The 21,944-nt window shown below is 42.9% G+C and overlaps 1 protein-coding gene across 1 annotated transcript; it reads left to right on the plus strand.

Annotated features, from left to right (window-relative positions):
* The first annotated feature begins 3,845 nt into the window (after nucleotides 1-3,845).
* On the plus strand, nucleotides 3,846-20,574 carry LOC121585713 (steroid 21-hydroxylase). Its single transcript, XM_041902035.2, has 12 exons — nucleotides 3,846-3,999; nucleotides 6,226-6,417; nucleotides 6,626-6,715; nucleotides 7,296-7,450; nucleotides 8,454-8,549; nucleotides 12,615-12,725; nucleotides 12,907-12,993; nucleotides 13,158-13,253; nucleotides 14,027-14,140; nucleotides 16,673-16,839; nucleotides 19,841-19,944; nucleotides 20,158-20,574. The coding sequence occupies exons 1-12, from the start codon at nucleotides 3,867-3,869 to the stop codon at nucleotides 20,403-20,405; spliced, it is 1,593 nt and encodes a 530-aa protein (XP_041757969.2). The 5' UTR covers nucleotides 3,846-3,866; the 3' UTR covers nucleotides 20,406-20,574.
* The last annotated feature ends 1,370 nt before the right edge of the window (nucleotides 20,575-21,944 follow it).

Below are 21,944 nucleotides of genomic sequence, written 5' to 3' on the forward strand. Positions count from 1 at the left end.
AGCCCAGCATTCTACTGGCCGTTCTAATCAGAATGGCTTCAGTCACAAAGCCCAGCATTCTACTGGCCGTTCTAATCAGAATCAACCTTGCGGACCAAGAAACATATGATGCCTATGAAATTAGAGGACAAGGTGAAGAACACTCCTTTTCCACAACTCCTGTCAGTAACTTTGAGAGGAAAAGCAGTAGTGGACTATAAAGGGAATAGCATGCCTTTTGGGACTTGACCTCAGCCTCACATGCCATGGATCCCAAAAGGCACCCTGTTCCCTTTATAGTCCACTACTTTTGATCAGGGCCCATATGGCTCTGGTCAATAGTAGTGCACTATAAAGGGAATAAGGTGTCATTTGGGACATGAGTCTTGCTATCACCAGATCCTCAGTTGAAGAGAGACTGCTGCTATGGATCACTTCTAACCCTTCACCTGAGAATTCCACCCTGGATGCAGACTTACAGGATCGTCTAAAGCTATCTGTGAATCTGAGGAACATTTCTTATCTCCAGATCCACAACCTCACTTAGTTAGACTCTGGGCGTTACAAGGTGGAGTGCTGGACAAATGGCACGGGGTCCAACCAGAAGAGCATAGACCTCACCATTTGCAGAACTACAGGCAGGAAGCCAGTTGTGCAATGTATCTGGTTAGGAGAGACAGTAGACCTGTTGTGTGGGACGGCAAGGGGTGGTGACAATGTGACCGTCCAGTGTTTTTATTTGAATATTTGGTACAACATTAGTTCCCTAGCACCTTTCTTGGAGGATGAAATGTAATGGCAAATGGTTGAGAACAGCTCCTCTCTACGTATCACCAACTTCACCGTTGCAGACGAGGTATCTTTAGTTTGCCTGGTACTGGAGCCCCAGCAATGTGTTTACAGAGAGTTGATGGAGGTGAGGCCTGAGGCAATGTATCTCCATCGTTCATTGGGAGAAAAGGCTGCACTGCCTTGCTTTAACACTGACTCCAGTGGAGAAGAGTTTGCATACTGGCAAACTCCACTCGGAGATGTAGAGTTAGAATACCCGTCTCAAAACTCTGAGGGTGAGGAAAACCTCACTGGCCTAGGGAAGCAGATGTACATGGTGGATGGAAGAGTGTCAGGGAATTACACCCTGGTCATCCCATCACTGATGCTGAACCACACAGGCTTCTATATACTGTATGTTTTAGGGGTTCCAGGATTCTTCAATACTGTGACCTGCTGGTGTGCTACAAGTCTGAGTTACACACAGAGTTCTTCTCAGAGGGAAGGGAAGCTGCTCTTGGCTGTAACGCTGATCTCACTCAGCCTGCTGAGGTTGTATGGTACAGACTTGAGGATTTTGAGGGCCGAATGAATGCGTCTAGTCCTCACTCCTTTTTGGTGCTCTCTAACCTCTCACTGGAGGACAGCGGGGAGTACTGGTGTGCTGTCATCTATGAAAACGTGTGTGTGTCAATGACTAAGACCCATCTGATTTACGATGAGAGAGATCCCTTAGGTGTCGATTCAACTTTCTATGCAGTGTTCCCGTCATTGCTGGGCTGTTCTGCTGGGAACATGCACTGTGATCACTGTGAACATGAAGACCAGGAGAAGAGACCGGGCGTCTCTACAGACTCTGAGGACTGCAGCCCAGACACAGGAACAACAGAGCAGTGGAGAGGAAGAGGAGATGGAAGAGAGGAAGAGGAGATGGAAGAGAGGAAGAGGAGATGGAAGAGAGAGAGGAAAGGATAGAGTGAAGAAAGTGAGTGATGAGAGAGGGGAGGAAGAGAGAGGATTGTGTAGATCTTTCTCAAAACGGATCCTCAAAAACTCAGCTGAAAACATTTCTTTTTCAAATTGCCTTTAATTATTTATATTAATATTTTGCAATGTGATACTTTGGTCCCTTCTTTTTACTTACTTCTACGTGAACTCATACTGTGTACAGTGCCTTCGGAAAGTATTCAGACCCCTTGACTTTTTCCACATTTTGTTACGTTACAGCCTTATACTAAAATTGATTAAATTGTTTATTTCCCTCATCAATCTACACACAATACCCCATAATGACAAAGCAAAAACAGGTTTTTGGAAATATTTGCTAATTTATAAAAAATAAAAAATGAAATATCACATTTACATAAGTATTCAGACCCTTTACTCAGTACTTTGTTGAAACACCTTTGGCAGCAATTACAGTCTCGAGTCTTCTTGAGTATGACGCTACAAGCTTGGCACACCTGTATTTGGGGAGTTTCTCCCATTCTTCTCTGCAGATCCTCTTAAGCTCTGTCAGGTTGGATGGGGAGCGTTGCTGCACAGCTATTTTCAGGTCTCTCCAGAGATGTTCAATCGGGTTCAAGTCCGGGCTCTGGCTGGGCCACTCAAGGACATTCAGAGACTTGTCGCCCCAGTCTGAGGTCCTGAGCACTCTGGAGCAGGTTTTCATCAAGGATCTCTCTGTACTTTGCTCCGTTCATCTTTGCCTCGATCCTGACTAGTCTCCCTTTCCCTGCCTCTGGTGGTGCCAGGTTTCCTCCAGATGTGACGCTTGGCATTCAGGCCAAAGAGTTCAGTCTTGATTTCATCAGACCAGAGAATCTTGTTTCTCATGGTCTGAGAGTCTTTAGGTGCCTTTTGGCAAACTCCAAGTTGGCTGTCATATGCCTTTTACTGAGGAGTGGCTTCTGTCTGGCCACTCAACCATAAAGGCCTGATTGGTGGAGTGCTGCAGAGATGGTTGTCCTTCTGGAAGGTTCTCCCATCTCCACAGAGGAACTCTAGAACTCTGTCAGAGTGACCATAGGGTTCTTGGTCACCTCCCTGACCAAGGCCCTTCTCCCCCGATTGCTCAGTTTGGCCGGGCAGCAAGCTCTAGGAAGAGTCTTGGTGGTTCCAAACTTCTTTCAATTAAGAATGATGGAGGCCACTGTGTTCTTGGAGACCTTCAATGTTTTGGTACCCTTCCCCAGATCTGTGCCTTGACACAATCTTGTTTCAGATCTCTACGGACAATTCCTTCCATCTCATGGCTTGGTTTTTGCTCTGACATGCACTGTCAACTGCGGGACCTTATATAGACAGGTGTGTGCCTTTCCAAATCATGTCCATTCAATTGAATTTACCACAGGTGGACTCCAAACAAGTTGTAGAAACATCTCAAGGACGATCAATGGAAACAGGATACATCTGAGCTCAATTTCGAGTCTCATAGCAAAGGGTCTGAATACTTATGTAAATAAGGTATTTCTGTTTTTTATTTGTAATAAATTAGCAAAAGATTCTAAAAACCTGTTTTCACTTCGTCATTATGGGATATTGTGTGTAGATTGATGAAGAAATTGTTTTATTTAATCAATTTTAGAATAAGGCTGTAACGTAACAAAATGTGGAAAAAGTCAAGGGGTCTGAATACTTTCCGAAGGCACAGTATGTTCCACCTCTGTTCCTATCTGAGTCTCTCCAGCAAAGTAAACATCATCCTCTTTAAAATCACGTCCTTCAGAAAGACCCTGCCTTGATGCAACCTAACCTCTGTTGACCAAAGGACTTCAATCATCCTCCAACGTAGAGTGATATTTCCACCCAGTTGCACCATGACAAGAAGCCAAAGACCTTCAGTGCTTTGGTGTGTCAGGTCAACATGTTACCGAGTTATCCAAGGTTTTCGGCCATGGTACAATTTCTCAGCTGTTGTTTTTTTCCCACCAAATAAATACATTGAAATAATAGCTGGTTCTCCAGAGGGTCAAGACAAGACAATATTTACCCATCCTTGAGCAGGGCCATGCCAACACTGAAGAGGAGTGGCACATGCAGGGGGTGTGAAGAGTCCTGTATAAAAGGGAAGGGATTTTTTTGGGACAGGGAGAGTGACACTTAAAGCCTGCATAATGACAGTGCATGTGTCAATGCTGAGTGTGGGTGCTGTGGTCATGCTTACATTGTTATGGATACTACTGATCTACCTCCCTGGGAAAAGAGACAAAGTTACACAGGGAGATCCCAATGGATGTCGATCAGCAGGTAATCAATCCAATGTTCTTTCTTCCTTGATGTACTGTACAGTCTATGTCCTACAGTTAAAGGGACAATTAGCTGCTGAAACAATAACAAAGCCATCTCCCCGCCTCTGTTTTGGTAAAAAACGGAGAGATGTGGCTGGAGAAATGTAATCTCTCTCAAATTCATAGACAGAGCTATCCATGATATCAACAGTATAGTTTTATCCAAGTTTTGAAGCTATACAGTGTTTGTTTACTTTTACTTTGTTTACAAACATCGGAATAAAACAATCTTATATTTTGGGTTCTAATGGGGTACGACTGTGGAACTAAGCTCATTAAGGCATTTATAAGTTATATCCTTTAAGAATAAATGGGTACACATCATTAATACCATACATATCATGGATGTAGTAACTGCTGATTGCCCCTTCAAGGCTATTATCGTTGTGGTCTAGGACAATCTGTTCAACAATCTATCTCATAAGCTGCTTTAGGCTATGAATAGGCCTTATGTAAATCTCACTGTACAGTGAGGGAAAAAAGTATTTGATCCCCTGCTGATTTTGTATGTTTGCCCACTGACAAAGAAATGATCAGTCTATAATTTTAATGGTAGGTTTATTTGAACAGTGAGAGACAGAATAACAACAAAGAAATCCAGAAAAACGCATGTCAACATTTTTATGAATTGATTTGCATTTTAATGAGGGAAATAAGTATTTGACCCCTCTGCAAAACATGACTTAGTACTTGGTGGCAAAACCCTTGTTGGCAATCACAGAGGTCAGACGTTTCTTGTAGTTGCCCACCAGGTTTGCACACATCTCAGGAGGGATTTTGTCCCACTCCTCTTTGCAGATCTTCTCCAAGTCATTAAGGTTTTGAGGCTGACGTTTGGTAACTCGAACCTTCAGCTCCCGCCACAGATTTTCTATGGGATTAAGGTCTGGAGACTGGCTAGGCCACTCCAGGACCTTAAAGTGCTTCTTCTTGAGCCACTCCTTTGTTGCCTTGGCCGTGTGTTTTGGGTCATTGTCATGCTGTTTTCAATGCCCTGGCTGAGGGAAGGAGGTTCTCACCCAAGATTTGACGGTACATGGCCCCGTCCATCGTCCCTTTGATGCGGTGAAGTTGTCCTGTCCCCTTAGCAGAAAAACACCCCCAAAGCATAATGTTTCCACCTCCATGTTTGACGGTGGGGATGGTGTTCTTGGGGTCATAGGCAGCATTCCTCCTCCTCCAAACACGGCGAGTTGAGTTGATGCCAAAGAGCTCAATTTTGGTCTCATCTGACCACAATACTTTCACCCAGTTCTCCTCTGAATCATTCATTCATTGGCAAACTTCAGACGGGCATGTATATGTGCTTTCTTGAGCAGGGGGACCTTGCGGGCGCTGCAGGATTTCAGTCCTTCACGGCGTAGTGTGTTACCAATTATTTTCTTGGTGACTATGGTCCCAGCTGCCTTGAGATCATTGACAAGATCCTCCCGTGTAGTTCTGGGCTGATTCCTCACCGTTCTCATGATCATTGCAACTCCACGAGGTGAGATCTTGCATGGAGCCCCAGGCCGAGGGAGATTGACAGTTCTTTTGTGTTTCTTCCATTTGCGAATAATCGCACCAACTGTTGCCACCTTCTCACCAAGCTGCTTGGCGATGGTCTTGTAGCCCATTCCAGCCTTGTTTAGGTCTACAATCTTGTCCCTGACATCCTTGGAGAGCTCTTTGGTCTTGGCCATGGTGGAGAGTTTGGAATCTGATTGATTGATTGCTTCTGTGGACAGGTGTCTTTTATACAGGTAACAAACTGAGATTAGGAGCACTCCCTTTAAGAGTGTGCTCTTAATCTCAGCTTGTTACCTGTATAAAAGACACCTGGGAGCCAGAAATCTTTCTGATTGAGAGGGGGTCAAATACTTATTTCCCTCATTAAAAAGGCAAATCAATTTATAACATTTTTGACATGCGTTTTTCTGGATTTTTTTGTTGTTATTCTGTCTCTCACTGTTCAAATAAACCTACCATAAAAATTATAGACTGATCATTTCTTTGTCAGTGGGCAAACGTACAAAATCAGCAGGGGATCAAATACTTTTTTCCATCACTGTAAATAGTCAAAGGACAAGTGATTTTCCATATGGGGATGTGGCTTCGTTTGATTAGCAACAGTTTGATGAGGTCAACAGTAACATTCTGAAGAGAATGACAACCAACCTATCTTCTCCACCTCCTCCACCCCAAGCTGTTGGGTCTAGACTTCTGTACTCTCTCTATCAATTCTTTCCCCGTTCTCTCTCTCCCTCTCTCCCTGGCCCTCTCTCTCTCCCTCTGCTGGGCAACATGCTGGAGCTGGCACACGACCACCTGCCCAGTCACCTGACCTCCCTGGCACGTCGCTATGGCAATATCTACCGCCTCAAGTGTGGCAACACCAGTAATGATGTCACTTCATTATCATTATCTACATTTAACTCACCTTTTGTTTTTATCTGCGTCATTGATAACTTCCAAGCAAGTGACTCAAGTTAACTCTGTTTCAAGACAGTTAGAATAGTTGTTTATAAATGTAATATCCTAAGTATGTTCATGGTTTCGGTATTACAGTACTTTTGTCTTGACTCTGTATATTGTGTTCGCTGCAGCCATGGTGGTATTAAACAGTGGTGACATCATCAGAGAAGCCTTGGTGAAGAAATGGTCTGACTTTGCTGGGAGACCACATTCTTACACCGGTAAAGAACACATTATTAGAACCACCCGAGTATTCCCAGCAACCATCACTCCCTTCTGTTACTCTGAGCCAACAGTGCTTTGATTAAAATGATTTACCCTTCACCTCACTCTCTTTCTCCGCCCTCCATTTCGCCCCACCCTCCCTCATCGCTCCCTCCATCTCTCCCTCCCTCTCTTTCTCTCCCTCCCTCTCTACCTGTCTCTCTCCCTACCTACCGTTCTCTCTCTCTCCCTCCCTCCCTCTACCCCTCTTCCTCCCTCTCTACCTGTCTCTCTCCCTACCTACCGTCTCTCTCTCCCTCCCTCTACCCCTCTCCCTCCCTCTCTCTCTCTCTCCATACCTACCATTCTCTCTCTCTCCCTCCCTTCCTCTACCCCCTCTCCCTCCCTCTCTACCTGTCTCTCTCTCTCCCTCCCTCCCTCTACCCCTCTCCCTCCCTCTCTACCTGTCTCTCTCCATACCTACCGTTCTCTCTCTCTCCCTCCCTTCCTCTACCCCTCTCCCTCCCTCTCTACCTGTCTCTCTCTCTCTCCCTCCCTCCCTCTACCCCTCTCCCTCCCTCTCTACCTGTCTCTCAGGAGACGTGGTGTCAGGAGGAGGCCGCTCCATCTCTCTGGGGGACTACAGTGAGGAGTGGAGGGCCCATCGCCGTCTGGCTCACAATGCACTGCAACGCTGCTCCCAGCAGTCACTCCACGGGGTCATCCAGAAACAGGCACTCCACCTGAGACAAGTAGAGAGGAAACAAATGACAGTTCTAAATGTAGCATGCACACATCCAACAATTACCTAGACACAGAGTACATCAATAGAAAAGGAATAGAAATACCCACACACTGATGTATGCACTGAGAGCCCAAAACTGGTTGGCCATCTAGCTAGCTAACAAACATACTGTGCAGATATATCTACAAATTCATTATTTTACACAATATTTGACCAAATTTGATCCGTTTCTCAAAGGAAAGCTTCCCTGACCAAGATGGATGATTTTTTGTCATGTTGCTAGGATCATAATCTCGGTTAACCCAGAACTAAAATATTGTGTAATTTGGTCAGATGCTTGATTAGGTTCTGGGGGTAAGCGTGTTAGAAATAGAGATTTCCGGTTTGCGAAGTATCCACCCACGCAAAAGGAATCTCTCAACTACAGCATTCTAGAATTCTATATGTAATTATATGGTTGTATGCTCCTGTATAGTTTATTGCAATGATTACTCGATGAAGACCTTCAACCTTTCTGGGGGTCAAAACGTTGTAATAAACTATACTGGAGTCTACACCAGTGAGCATGTAACACGGAACACAGAACACTTTCTGTACCAAGGGAGGGAACAGTTGCACGGAACACAGAATACTTTTTGTTCCAAGGGAGGGAACAGTAGCACGGAACACAGAACACTTTCTGTTCCAAGGGAGGGAACAGCAGAATGGAACACACTGTGTTCTGAGAAGGAATGTAATCCAGCATGTACCAGCACATTGACTGAATTGGAGGTTACACAATGCAACCTCAGCAACATGCCAACCACAACATTATGATGTATCACGTGTTGTACTTCTTGTTTGTTGCCCTGTGTAAAGACAATGTAGTGGTTTCAAATTGAAAAAGTTACAACAACAAAAAGTTAAAGTTACAAGTCAGCGGGGAAACTCATCTTCTTAAGTTGAAGCAATCGATATTTAGTTTACAGTGAGGGAGTTTATATCTGAAAATGTAACCTGTGATCCATCAGGTACTGCTGGACTACAACGGCAGAGCTGTGGACCTCTCTGAGGATTTCACTGTAGCAGCCAGTAACGTCATCACCACACTGGCCTTTGGGAAAGAGGTGAGGCTCACACCTGGGTTCAAATAGTATTTGTTGTCTTTCAAACACTTTAATCAGCTGCGCTTGATTGAGCTTGCCTGGCACAATGGAACCAATGGAACAGTCCCAAAAATGGAAACCCCACCCATCTGATCTGGCTCTCCAGGCAGGCTCAATCAAACATTTCAAGTATTTGGAAGAAAACCAATACTATTTGAAGCCAGGTATCTGTCAGTGCTCTGAGTCTGTACAGTGTATACACCAGCAGCAGCACCCTATTCCCAACATAGTGCACTACTTGGGCTTTGGTGAAAAAGTAGTGCACTATATAAGGAATAGGGTGTTATTTGGGACATAACCCAGAATTAGAATGAAGAGAGACACCAGGTTTGGCCAAGGGATAACCAAGACAGAAATATAGTCATGTATTTTACTAACCACTGAGTGGGTAGGTTATCTAAAAGCAGAGACACGATAAGCACAGTTATATATCACAGTTGGAAAATTGTACCACTGATTCATGAACAGAGGCTGGTTATCTAGTGTGGTTGATGATGCAGATGTGTTTTGGTCAGTGGTGGAAAAGGTACGCAATTGTCATACTTGAGTAAAAGTAAAGATACCTTAATAGAAAATGACTCAAGTAAAAGTGAAAGTCACCCAGGAAAATACTACTTGAGTAAAAGTCTAAAAGTATTTGGTTTTGAATATACTTAAGTATCAAAAGTAAATGTAGTTGCTAAAATAGACTTAAGTATCAAAAGTAAAAGTATAAATAATTTTTAATTCCTTATATAAAGCAAACCAGACGGCACCATTTTCTTGTTTTTAACATTTACGGATAGCCAGTGGCACACTCATTTGTGTTTAGTGAGTCCACCAGATCAGAAGCAGTAGAGATGACCACGTGTTCTCTTGATAAGTGCGTGAATTGGACCATTTTCCTGTCCTGATAAACATTCAAAATGAAACAAGTACTTTTGGGTGTCAGGAAAAATGTATGGAGTAAAAGTACATTATTTTCTTTAGGAATGTAGTGAAGTAAAAGTAAAAGTTGTCAAAAATATGAATAGTAAAGTAAAGTACAGATACCCCAAAAAACGACTGAAGTAGTACTTTAAAGTATTTGTACTTAAGTACTTTACATCGCTGGTTTTGAGTATGTGGGAGGTGTGCTTACAGTAATAAGGTTGTGCAACTTTACGCAACGAATTACATCAAATTGACCAACAACACATTTTGATCCAATAAACTTCCCACTGGGCAAAAACTGGTTGAATCAACGTTGTTTCTATGTCATTTCAACGCAAAAAAATCAATGCGATGACATTGAATCAACGTGGAAAACTAATTGGATTTGCAAAATCTAATCAACGTAAGGGCATTTTATTTTTTTCACCCAACTTTTAACCTAAATCCAATGACATGGTGAAATGTTTTGTTGAATTCACATTGAATTCACGTTAGTTGACTACTCAAACAAATATAAATCAAAACTAGACGTTGAACTGATGTCTCTGCCCAATGGGTTAAGCAATAGTACTGTGCATTGTTTCAGTGTTGAAGTAATATCTCATAACCAGTCATATACAGTGCCTTCGGAAAGTATTCAGACCCCTTGACTTTTCAACATTTTGTTACGTTACAGCCTTATTCTAAAATGGATTAAGTAAATAAAAATCCTCAGCAATCTACACACAATACTCCATAATGACAAAGTGAAAACTGGTTTTTAGAATCTTTTGCAAATGTATTAAAAACAAAAAACAGAAATACCTTATTTACATAAGTATTCAGACCCTTTGCTATGAGACTCGAAATTGAGCTCAGGTGCATCCTGTTTCCATTGATCATCCTTGAGATGTATGTTTCTAGAACTTGATTGGAGTCCACCTGTGGTAAATTCAATTTCTTGGAAATGATTTGGAAAGGCACACGCCCGTCTATATAAGGTCCCACAGTTGACAGTGCATGTCAGAGCAAAAACCAAGCCATGAGGTCGGAGGAATTGTCCGTAGAGCTCAGAGACAGGATTGTGTCAAGGCACAGATCTGGGAAAGGGTACCAAAACATTTCTGCAGCATTGAAGGTCCCCAAGAACACAGTGGCCTACATCATTCTTAAATGGAAGAAGTTTGGAACCACCAAGACTCTTCCTAGATCTGGCCGCCCGGCCAAACTGAGAAATCTTGGGAGAAGGGCCTTGGTTAGGGAGGTGACCAAGAACCCGATGGTCACTCTGACAGAGCTCTAGAGTTCCTCTGTGGAGATGGGAGAACCTTCCAGAAGGACAACCATCTCTGCAGCACTCCACCAATCAGGCCTTTATGGTAGAGTGGCCAGACGGAAGCCACTCATCAGTAAAAGGCACATAACAGCCCGCTTGGAGTTTGCCAAAAGGCACCTAAAGACTCAGACCATGAGAAACAAGATTATCTGGTCTGATGAAACCAAGATTGAACTCTTTGGCCTGAATGCCAAGCATCACGTCTGGAGGAAACCTGGCACCATCCCTACAGTGAAGCATGGTGGTGGCAGCATCATGCTGTGGGGATGTTTTCAGTGGCAGGGACTGGGAGACTAGTCAGTATCGAGGCAAAGATGAACGGAGCAAAGTACAGATAGATCCTTGATGAAACCCTGCTCCAGAGCGCTCAGGACCTCAGACTGGGGCGAAGGTTCACCTTCCAACAGGACAACGATCCTAAGCACACAGCCAAGACAACGCAGGAATGTCCTTGAGTGACCCAGCCAGAGCCCGGACATGAACCCGATTGAACATCTCTGGAGACCTGAAAATAGCTGTGCAGCAACACTCCCCATCCAACCTGACAGAGCTTGAGAGGATCTGCAGAGAAGAATGGGAGAAACTAACCAAATACAGGTGTGCCAAGCTTGTAGCGTGATACCCAAGAAGACTCGAGGCTGTAATCGCTGCCAAAGGTGCTTCAACAAAGTACTGAGTAAAGGGTCTGAATACTTATGTAAATGTGATATTTCATTTTTTATTTTTTATAAATTAGCAAATATTTCCAAAAACCTGTTTTTGCTTTGTCATTATAGGGTATTGTGTGTAGATTGACGACGGGAAAAAAACAATTTAATCAATTTTAGAATAAGGCTGTAACCTAACAAAATGTGGAAAAAGTCAAGGGGTCTGAATACTTTCCAAAGGCACTGTATAGAGATGATCTAATGTGGTCCCACTTCAATCTAACAACAACCTTAAAGGGTTTATCAAGCCTTTATTTAAAAAAATACCCGTATAAATGCTTTATGAATTATATATAATCATGTTATAGAAGGTGGAAAAGAGTTATGCCACATATGGCAAATACTGTATGTACTGTAAATAATAATAATAACAATAACAATAATAATAATAATAATAATAATAATAACACTGATAATAATAATGATAATAATACGGATAATGATAATTATGATAATAATAATCATGATAATAACAATAATAATAATAACGACAATACCGCTGATAATAATACTACCGCTTTTAATGACAACGATAATAATAAGGATAATGATTATTATTATTATTATAATGATAATGATAATAATAACAATGATAATAATAATAATACAGATAATAATACTACCGATAAAAATAATGATAACGATAATGATAATAATGATAATAATCATAATCGTAATGATAATAATAATGATAGCAATAATGATAACAATAATAATAATAATACCAATAATACTAATGATAATAACGAAAATAATAATAATGATCATAATAAGGATAATGATGATAATGATAATAGTAATGATAATAATAATAATGATAACAATGATGATAACAACGATAAAAATAAGGATAATGATCATAAGGATAATGGTAATAATACTGATAATAATAACAATAAGGATAATGATAATAATACTGATAATAATAATAATAATAATAATAATAATAATAATAATAATAATAATAATAATACATAACTTTTCAAGGAGCCCAAGATGCTTTGGTAAATGGTATAAGTGGGACTTCCTGTATAATGTATCGATTTATTAGTCTGTGTTTGTAACCTTTGTCTATTTGTCTGTGTCTTTCAGTATGAGAAGAGTTCTGCAGAGCTGCAGCGGCTGCATGGCTGTCTTAATGAGATCGTGTCTCTATGGGGCTCTCCCTGGATCTCTGCTCTGGACTCCTTCCCACTGCTCAGGGTCGGTCAAGCTTATACACTCATACTTTACTATCTGACAGGGAAACTGCATGCACAGACAGCTACTCTGATACACAAATACATTGGAAGTATTGTTTAAAACTGTCTAAAATGGTGCAAACAAAAGTGGGAAAATGTGATTCTATTATGTAATTATATTGATCTGTTCCCATTTGTCCAAGAAATTGCCCAATCCTCCATTCTCCCGTCTCCTGAAAGAGGTGGACAGGAGAGATGAAATCATCAGAACACATCTGGATGAGTACAGGGTGTGATGAAATAGCTTGTCTTACAAACTTCTGTACAAGCTTCTGTGCAAGTAGACAGCAGCAAACACGAAGACAATCATCTAAAAGTTTTTTTTAAAGCATCTATAATCTAATATGGGTACATTGGTAACATATGGAATATATTAACTGTATTGCTGCCACAGATGCAGTCACCGAGCAAAACATCTGAGGACGCCATTGCCATCACAGGCGCTCTCCTCAAGGGCCTTGGAAAGCCCCAGGACACAACACAAGGCGTGGTAGGTTCTGGTTTATCATGGTTTATCATGGTTTACAACCTGGAATCAGGGGTATACGTAACATAGTAAACGTAAATCCGGGACGCACCAATTAGTATGCTATGAATTTGCAAAACGTATGATATGTTGCGAATTCCAATTTGTTATGGCTAACGTTAGCTAGGTGGCTAACGCTAACGTTAGATAGGCTAGGGGTTAGGGTTAAGGTTAGGGTTAAGGTTCGGAGTTAGGTTAAAGGGTTAAAGTTTGGGTTAGGGGAAGGGTTAGCTAACATGCTAAGTAGTTGCAAAGTAGCACAAAAGTAGCAAGTAGTTGCAAAGTTGCTAATTAGCTAAAATGCTAAAGTTATCCATGAGATTCGAACACGCAACCTTTGGGTTGCTAGACATTCGTGTTAAGTAACTTTCTGTCTTATGTAACCATACCAAACGTAACATATCATACTAATTTGAGTGTCCCAGATTAACATTTACTTTGTTAGGTCTAGTCTATGAGACCAGGCTGTGGTTTATCATGGTTTATCATGATAATCAATCAAAATCACATAGCAAATGCTTACAATATAAGCCTACTACTTGCTATGAATAAAGATGTAGGAATGTAACACTGAAATAGTAAGTGTTATATTGCACGTCCGAAATGGCACACTATTCCCTAGCGCACTACTTTTGACCATGGCCCTGGTTAAAAGCAGTGAACTATATAGAGAATAGAGTGCCATTTGGGTCACACCCATGGTCATGGTCTGTAGTAAGGACATGGTCCATCCACAGGTCCTGACAGACACTCACGTCCACATGGCCACTGTGGACCTTCTGATCGGGGGAACAGAGACCACAGCTGCCTGGCTCAGCTGGACCGTGGCCTTCCTACTGCACAGGCCTGAGGTACACTACAGAACTCTATACACTACACTACACTATACACTAAACTACACTACACTACATAACTTTATACACTACACGACATAACTCTATACACCACACCACTCTATACAATACACTACACTACACTACAGAACTCTATACACTACACTACACTACACTACACTACATAACTCTATACACTACACAACTCTATACACTACACTAAACTACACACTACAATACATTACATAACTCTATACACTACACAACTCTATACACTACACTAAACTACACTACACTACATAACTCTATACACTACACTACATAACTCTATGCACTACACTACACTACAGTACAGTACTCTATACACTACACTACATAACTCTATACACTACACTACATAACTATATATACTACACTACCCTACAGAACTCTATAGACTACACTACAGAACTCTATACACTGCACTACACTAAACAATTCTAGACACTGCACTACACTACATAACTCTATACACTACACTACACTACAGCACTCTACACTACACTACATAACTCTATACACTACACTACAGAACTCTATACACTACACTACAGAACTCTATACACTACACTACAGAACTCTATACACTACACTACAGAACTCTATACACTATACTACACTACACTACACTACACTACAGAACTCTTTACACTACACTACTCTATACACTACACTACACTCCACTACACTACATTGCATGCTCCAGTGTCCCCAGACCTTCCATACAGTGCCTTGCAAAAGCATTCAACCCTCTTGGCGTTTTTCCTATTTTGTTGCATTACAACATGTCATTTAAATAGATTTTTATTTGGATTTCATGTAATGGACATACACAAAATAGTCCAAATTGGTGAAGTGAAATGAAAAATTACTTGTAAAAAAACATTATACAAAATAAATAACGTAAAAGTGGTGCGTGCATATGTATTCACCCCCTTTGCTATGAAGCCCCTAAATAAGATCTGGTGCAACCAATTACATTCAGAAGTCACATAATTAGTTAAATAAGTGTCACATGATCTGACATGATCTCAGTACATATACACCTGTTCTGAAAGGCCCCAGAGTCTGCAACACCACTAAGCAAGGGGCACCACCAAGCAAGCGGCACCATGAAGACCAAGGAACTCTCCAAACAGGTCAGGGACAAAGTTGTGGAGAAGTACAGATCAGGGTTGGGTTATAAAAAAATATCAGAAACTTTGAACATCCCACTGAGCACCATTAAATCCATTATTAAAAAATTGAAAGAATATGGCACCACAACAAACCTGCCAAGAGAGGGCCGCCCACCAAAACTCACGGACCAGGCAAGGAGGGCATTAATCAGAGAGGTGACAAAGAGACCAAAGATAACCCTGAAGGAGCTGCAAAGCTCTACAGCGGAGATTGGAGTATCTGTCCATAGGACCACTTTAAACCGTACACTCCACAGAGCTGGGCTTTACAGAAGAGTGGCCAGAAAAAAGCCACTGCTTAAAGAAAAAAATAAGCAAACACGTTTGGTGTTCGCCAAAAGGCATGTGGGAGACTCCCCAAACATATTGAAGAAGGTACTCTGGTCAGATGAGACTAAAATTGAGCTTTTTGGACATCAAGGAAAACGCTATGTCTGGCACAAACCCAACACCTCTCATCACCCCGAGAACACCATCCCCACAGTGAAGCATGGTGGTGGCAGCATCATGCTGTGGGGATGTTTTTCATCGGCAGGGACTGGGAAACTGGTCAGAATTGAAGGAATGATGGATGACGCTAAAACAGGGAAATTCTTGAGGGAAACCTGTTTCAGTCTTCCAGAGATTTGAGACTGGGACGGAGGTTCACCTTCCAGTAGGAAAATGACCCTAAGCATACTGCTAAAGCAACACTCAAGTGGTTTAAGGGGAAACATTTCAATGTCTTGGAATGGCCTAGTCAAAGCCCAGACCTCAATCCAATTGAGAATCTGTGGGATGACTTAAAGATTGCTGTACAGCAGCAGAACTCATCCAACTTGAAGGAGCTGGAGCAGTATTGCCTTGAAGAATGGGCGAAAATCCCAGTGGCTAGATGTGCCAAGCTTATAGAGACATACCCCAAGAGACTTGCAGCTGTAATTGCTGCAAAAGGTGAATAGTTATGCACGCTCAAGTGTTCTGTTTTTTTGGTCTTATTTCTTGTTTGTTTTACAATAAAATATATTTTGCATCTTCAAAGTGGTAGGCATGTTGTGTAAATCAAATGATACAAATCCACCAAAAATCTATTTTAATTCCAGGTTGTAAGGCAACAAAATAGTAAAAATGCCAAGGGGGGTGAATACTTTCGCAAGCCACTGTATATTGTTTATATAGTATTCTATAGAGATGGAACTAGACTGAAACCCACAGATGTGTTGTTGGCTTGTATTCCAAAATATAGTCTGTAAGTCAAAACTTACATCTGAGATCACTGATTAAACACATGGTGAGATGCCTCTCTCTCTCCCTCCATCTCTCTTTCTTTCTCTCACTCTCTCCTCCTCCCTAGGTGCAGTGCAGAGTGTATGATGAGTTGTGTACGGTGCTGGATGTCCGCTACCCTCAGTACAGTGACAGACACAGGCTGCCAGAGCTCTGTGCTGTGATCAGTGAGGTGCTCAGACTCAGACCTGTGGCTCCACTAGCTGTGCCTCACAGAGCCATCAGAGACAGCAGGTGAATGGAAGATATACCAGAGGAGGCTGGTAGGATGGGCTATAGGAGGACGGGCTCATTGTAATGGCTGGAATGGAATGAATGGAACCGAGTCAAACGTGGTTTCCATATGTTTGATGTGTTTGACTCTGTTCCATTGATTCCATTCCAGCCATTACAATGAGCCCGTCCTCCTACAGCCCCTTCCACCAGCCTCCTCTGAGATATACTTACTGTAGGACTGTATATCATTACTGTATAACATAACTGTATAAGAATACTGTATAACATAACTATATATCGTTACTATATATCATTACTGTATATCATTACTGTATAACATAACTGTATATCATTACTGTATATCGTTACTATATATCATTACTGTATAAGATTACTGTATATCATTACTGTATATCATTACTGTCACGTTCGTTGAAGGACGGGTCAGACCAAGGCGCAGCGTGAAATGTGTACATGTTTATTTAAATGATAAATACACGACAAAACAACAAACCAACGAAACGGGAAGTCCTAAGGCTAAACACAAAACAAGCCTCCACACGGAACAAGATCCCACCACTAACTAGTGCCAATAGGCTGCCTAAGTATGATCCCCAATCAGAGACAACGAGCGACAGCTGTCTCTGATTGGGAAACACACCCGGCCAAACATAGATATACAACACCTAGACTGAAACATAGAAAACACAACATAGAACACCACACCCTGACTCAACATATAAGAGTCCCCTGAGTCAGGGCGTGACAGTACCCCCCCTCAAAGGTGCGGACTCCGACCGCACAACCTTTACATAGCAGGGTAGGGACCGGGTGGGCATTCCGCCTCAATCTGGAAACCCACCGGGTGCAGTGGTCGGGGCTCTTCTCTCTCGCTCCCCGACCACCCCTTTAGCCCCCCCCCCCCAACATTTTCTTGAGGCTGCTTCTCGGGCTTCCTCCTCAGCCGGCTGGGAACACGCACCACTGGCTTGGTGCGGGGAGCAGGAACGGGCCGGGCCGGACTGGAAACACGCACCACTGGCTTGGGGCGGGGAGTAGGCACGGGCCGTACCAGACTGGGAACACGCACCACTGTCCTGGTGCGAGGAGCAGGAACGGGCCGGGCCGGACTGTGGAGGCGGACTGGAGGTCTGAAGCGGAGAGCTGGCACAACCCGTCCTGGCTGGCTGCCCACTTTCGCACGACACGTGCTGGGTGCTGGCATAGAACGCACTGGGCTGTGCATGCGCACTGGCGATACAGTGCGTTTCTCCGCATACCTGGGTTCCTCTATTAACCCCCGCTCCTTATATTGCCTAACCAGCTCCTCTCCCCGTGCCTCTACTTCCTCCTTCTCCCTACGAGCCTCCTGCAGTGCCTCCTCTTGAATGGATCTCTCCTGCTCTATTCTAGCTATCAGCCCCCGTAATGTGGTGGCCTCCTCTCTTACCCTGCAGATCCGATCCTTCTCTCTCTCTTGGCACTCCTCCTCCAGTGAGGACTCCTCCGGGAGCCCCCACGAGTTAGGGAACAGACACTCATCGTCGTCGTCATCCTCCGACTCCTCAGTATAATACTGTTCCCACTCTTCTTCCCATGGTCGTAGGGACTCAATCTGGAAACCCACCGGGTGCAGTGGTCGGGGCTCTTCTCTCTCGCTCCCCGACCACCCCTTTAGCCCCCCCCCCAACATTTTCTTGAGGCTGCTTCTCTGGCTTCCTCCTCGGCCGGCTTCTGTGTTGCCGTTGCTCCTCTCCTGCCTGGGCTTCCTTCTTCGCCCAGGGTCCTTTTCCCGCAAATATCTCCTCCCAAGACCAAATCTTCCCCACCTGTGTCCAGGGTGTTCGGTCCTCCTGGGCACGCTGCTTGGTCTGTGTTTGGTGGGATCTTCTGTCACCTTCGTTGAAGGACGGGTCAGACCAAGGCGCAGCGTGAAATGCGTACATGTTTATTTAAATGATAAATACACGACAAAACAACAAACCAACGAAATGTGAAGTCCTAAGGCTAAACACAAAACAAGCCTCCACACGGAACAAGATCCCACCACTAACTAGTGCCAATAGGCTGCCTAAGTATGATCCCCTATCAGAGACAACGAGCGACAGCTGTCTCTGATTGGGAAACACACCCGGCCAAACGCAGAACTACAACACCTAGACTGAAACATAGAAAACACAACATAGAACACCACACCCAGACTCAACATATAAGTGTCCCCTGAGTCAGGGCGTGACAATTACTGTATATCGTTACTATATATCATTACTGTATATCATTACTGTATAACATAACTGTATAAGATTACTGTATATCATTACTGTATAACATTACTGTATATCATTACTGTATAAGATTACTCTACAGAGAACCTCAATAGATACACTGTGGGAAAGTAGACCAATATTTAACTTTCACCATTCAACATTTTCTATGGGAGCTTATGGTTTGATGCTGTTACTCTGCTTTGTACAGTACATGTTTGCCAACTTCCCTTCTGTGCCGTTTTTTTACCTAAATGCAATGCCTAATCATGCAGTACTAATTCATGCATGTTTATACACTGAGTGTACAAAACATTAAGAACATCTGCTCTTTCCATGACATAGACTGACCAGGTGAATCCAGGTGAAAGCTATGATCCCTTATTGATGTCACTTGTTAAATCCACTTCAATCAGTGTAGATGAAGGGGAGGAGACAAGTTAAAGAAGGATTTTTAAGCCTTGAGACCAATGGGTTCCGACGATTGTGTATGTGTGCCATTCAGAAGGTGAATGGGCAAGACAAAAGATTTAAGTGCCTTTGAACGGGGTATGGTAGTAGGTGCCAGGTGCACCGGTTTGTGTCAAGAACTGCAATGCTGCTGGGTTTTTCACACTCAACAATTTCCTATGTGTATCAAGAATGGTCCACAACCCAAAGGACATCCAGCTCAATATTAGGAAGGTGTTCCTAATGTTTGGTATACTCAGTGTACGTGCAATGTGTAATTATGTGTCTATTACATATGTGTTCAGTATTGCAGGCTACTTCATCACTAAGAACACTGTCATCATCCCCAATCTGTTTGGGGCGCATCACGACCCTGCAGTGTGGACGGATCCCTACGCCTTCAAACCAGGTGCTGGGCTGTTGAGTGTATTGGCTACGTCCCAAATGGCACCCTATTCCCTATATAGTGAACTACTTTTGATCAGGGCCCATAAGGCTCAGGTTAAAAGTAGTGCACTATATAGGGATTAGGGTACCATTTGGGATGCTGACTACCATTCCTTTCACTTGGCTCGGCAACATAGTTCCAGCAGTAGTTAAAAGTAGACCCACTCTCTTTCAGAGCGGTTCCTGGAGGGCGGGGGGGCCTCGACGCGTGCTCTCCTGCCTTTCGGAGGGGGCGCTCGGCTGTGTCTGGGGGAGGCTGTGGCCAAAATGGAATTGTTTCTGTTCACTGCCTACTTGCTGCGTGATTTCCAGTTCGTGCCTGCTGAAGGCCAGGCCTCTCTGCCAGACCTGACAGGAGTGGCCAGTGTGGTACTCAAAGCCAAGGCCTACACAGTCATAGCACGGCCCAGACCTGGGCCTTGACATCTCACAGAGTTTGTTCATGTACAGCGATCGTATCACAATTATACAACGGGTGGTTCTAATCCTGAATGGTGATTGGTTAAAACCGCATTCAATCATTAGGCTCTAGCGGAAGTATTGCTGTTAGAGAAGATATACAGTACCAGTCAAAGGTTTGGACACACCTACTCATTCAAGGGTTTTTCTTTATTTTTACTATTTTCTACATTGTAGAATAAGACATCAAAACTATGAAATAACACATATGGAATCATGTAGTAACCAAAAAAGTGTTAAACAAATCAAAATATATTTTATATTTGAGATTCTTCAAATAGCCACCCTTTGCCTTGATGACAGCTTTGCGCACTCTTGGCATTCTCTCAACCAGCTTCACCTGGAATGCTTTTCCAACAGTCTTGAAGGAGTTCCCACATATGCTGAGCACTTGTTGGCTGCTTTTTCTTCACCCTGTGGTCTGATTCATCCCAAACCATCTCAATTGGGTTGAGGTTGGGGGATTGTGGAGGCCAGGTCATCTGATGCAGCACTCCATCGCTCTCCTTCTTCGTAAAATAGCCCATACACAGCCTGGAGGTGTGTTGGGTCATGTCCTGTTGAAAAACAAATGATAGTCCCACCAAGCCCAAACCAGAGGGATGGTGTATCGCTGCAGAATGCTATGGTAGCCATGCTGGTTAAGTGTGCCTTGAATTCTAAATAAATCACAGACAGTCTCCAATTTGGACTCCAGACCAAAGGACACATTTCCACCGGTCTAATGTCCATTGCTCGTGTTTCTTGGCCCAAGCTGGTCTCTTCTTCTTATTGGTGTCCTTTAGTAGTGGTGTCTTTGCAGCAATTCAAATATGAAGGCCTGATTCACACAGTCCCCTCTGAACAGTTGATGTTGAGATGTGTCTGTGACTTGAACTCTGCAATTTCTGTGGCTGGTAACTCTAATGAACTTATCCTCTGCAGCAGAGGTAACTCTGGGTCTTCCATTCCTGTGGTGGTCCTCATGAGAGCCAGTTTCATCATAGCGCTTGATGGTTTTTGCAACTGCACTTGAAAAAACGTTCAAAGTTCTTGCCATGTTCAGTACTGACTGACCTTCATGTCTTAAAGTAATGATGGACTGTCGTTTCACTTTGCTTATTTGAGCTGTTCTTGCCATAATATGGACTTGGTCTTATACCACCCCTACCTTGTCACAACACAACTGATTGGCTCAAACGTATTAAGAAGGAAAGAAATTCCACAAATTAACTTTTAAGAAGGAACACCTGTTAATTGAAATGCATTCCAGGTGACTACCTCATGAAGCTGGTTGAGAGAATGCCAAGAGTGTGCAAAGCTGTCATCAAGGCAAAGGGTGGCTATTTGAAGAATCTCAAATATAAAATATATTTTGATTTGTTGAACACTTTTTTGGTTACTACATGATTCCATATGTGTTATTTCATATTTTTGATGTCGTCACTATTATTCTACAATGTACAAACTAGTAAAAATAAAGAAAAACCCTTGAATGAGTAGGTGTGTCCAAACCCTTGACTG

Source organism: Coregonus clupeaformis, chromosome 17, assembly GCF_020615455.1.
Source record: "Coregonus clupeaformis isolate EN_2021a chromosome 17, ASM2061545v1, whole genome shotgun sequence".
Classification (NCBI taxonomy): Eukaryota; Metazoa; Chordata; class Actinopteri; order Salmoniformes; family Salmonidae; genus Coregonus; species Coregonus clupeaformis.

What these genes read in the sequence shown, in the direction of transcription:
- LOC121585713 (XM_041902035.2), top strand. Translation starts at nt 3,867, where the DNA reads ATGACAGTGCATGTGTCAATGCTGAGTGTGGGTGCTGTGGTCATGCTT. An exon ending in AGGCACTCCACCTGAGACAA is followed by an intron (nt 7,451 to 8,453) that starts GTAGAGAGGAAA and finishes GTGATCCATCAG; the next exon opens with GTACTGCTGGACTACAACGG. An exon ending in CACATCTGGATGAGTACAGG is followed by an intron (nt 12,994 to 13,157) that starts GTGTGATGAAAT and finishes TTGCTGCCACAG; the next exon opens with ATGCAGTCACCGAGCAAAAC.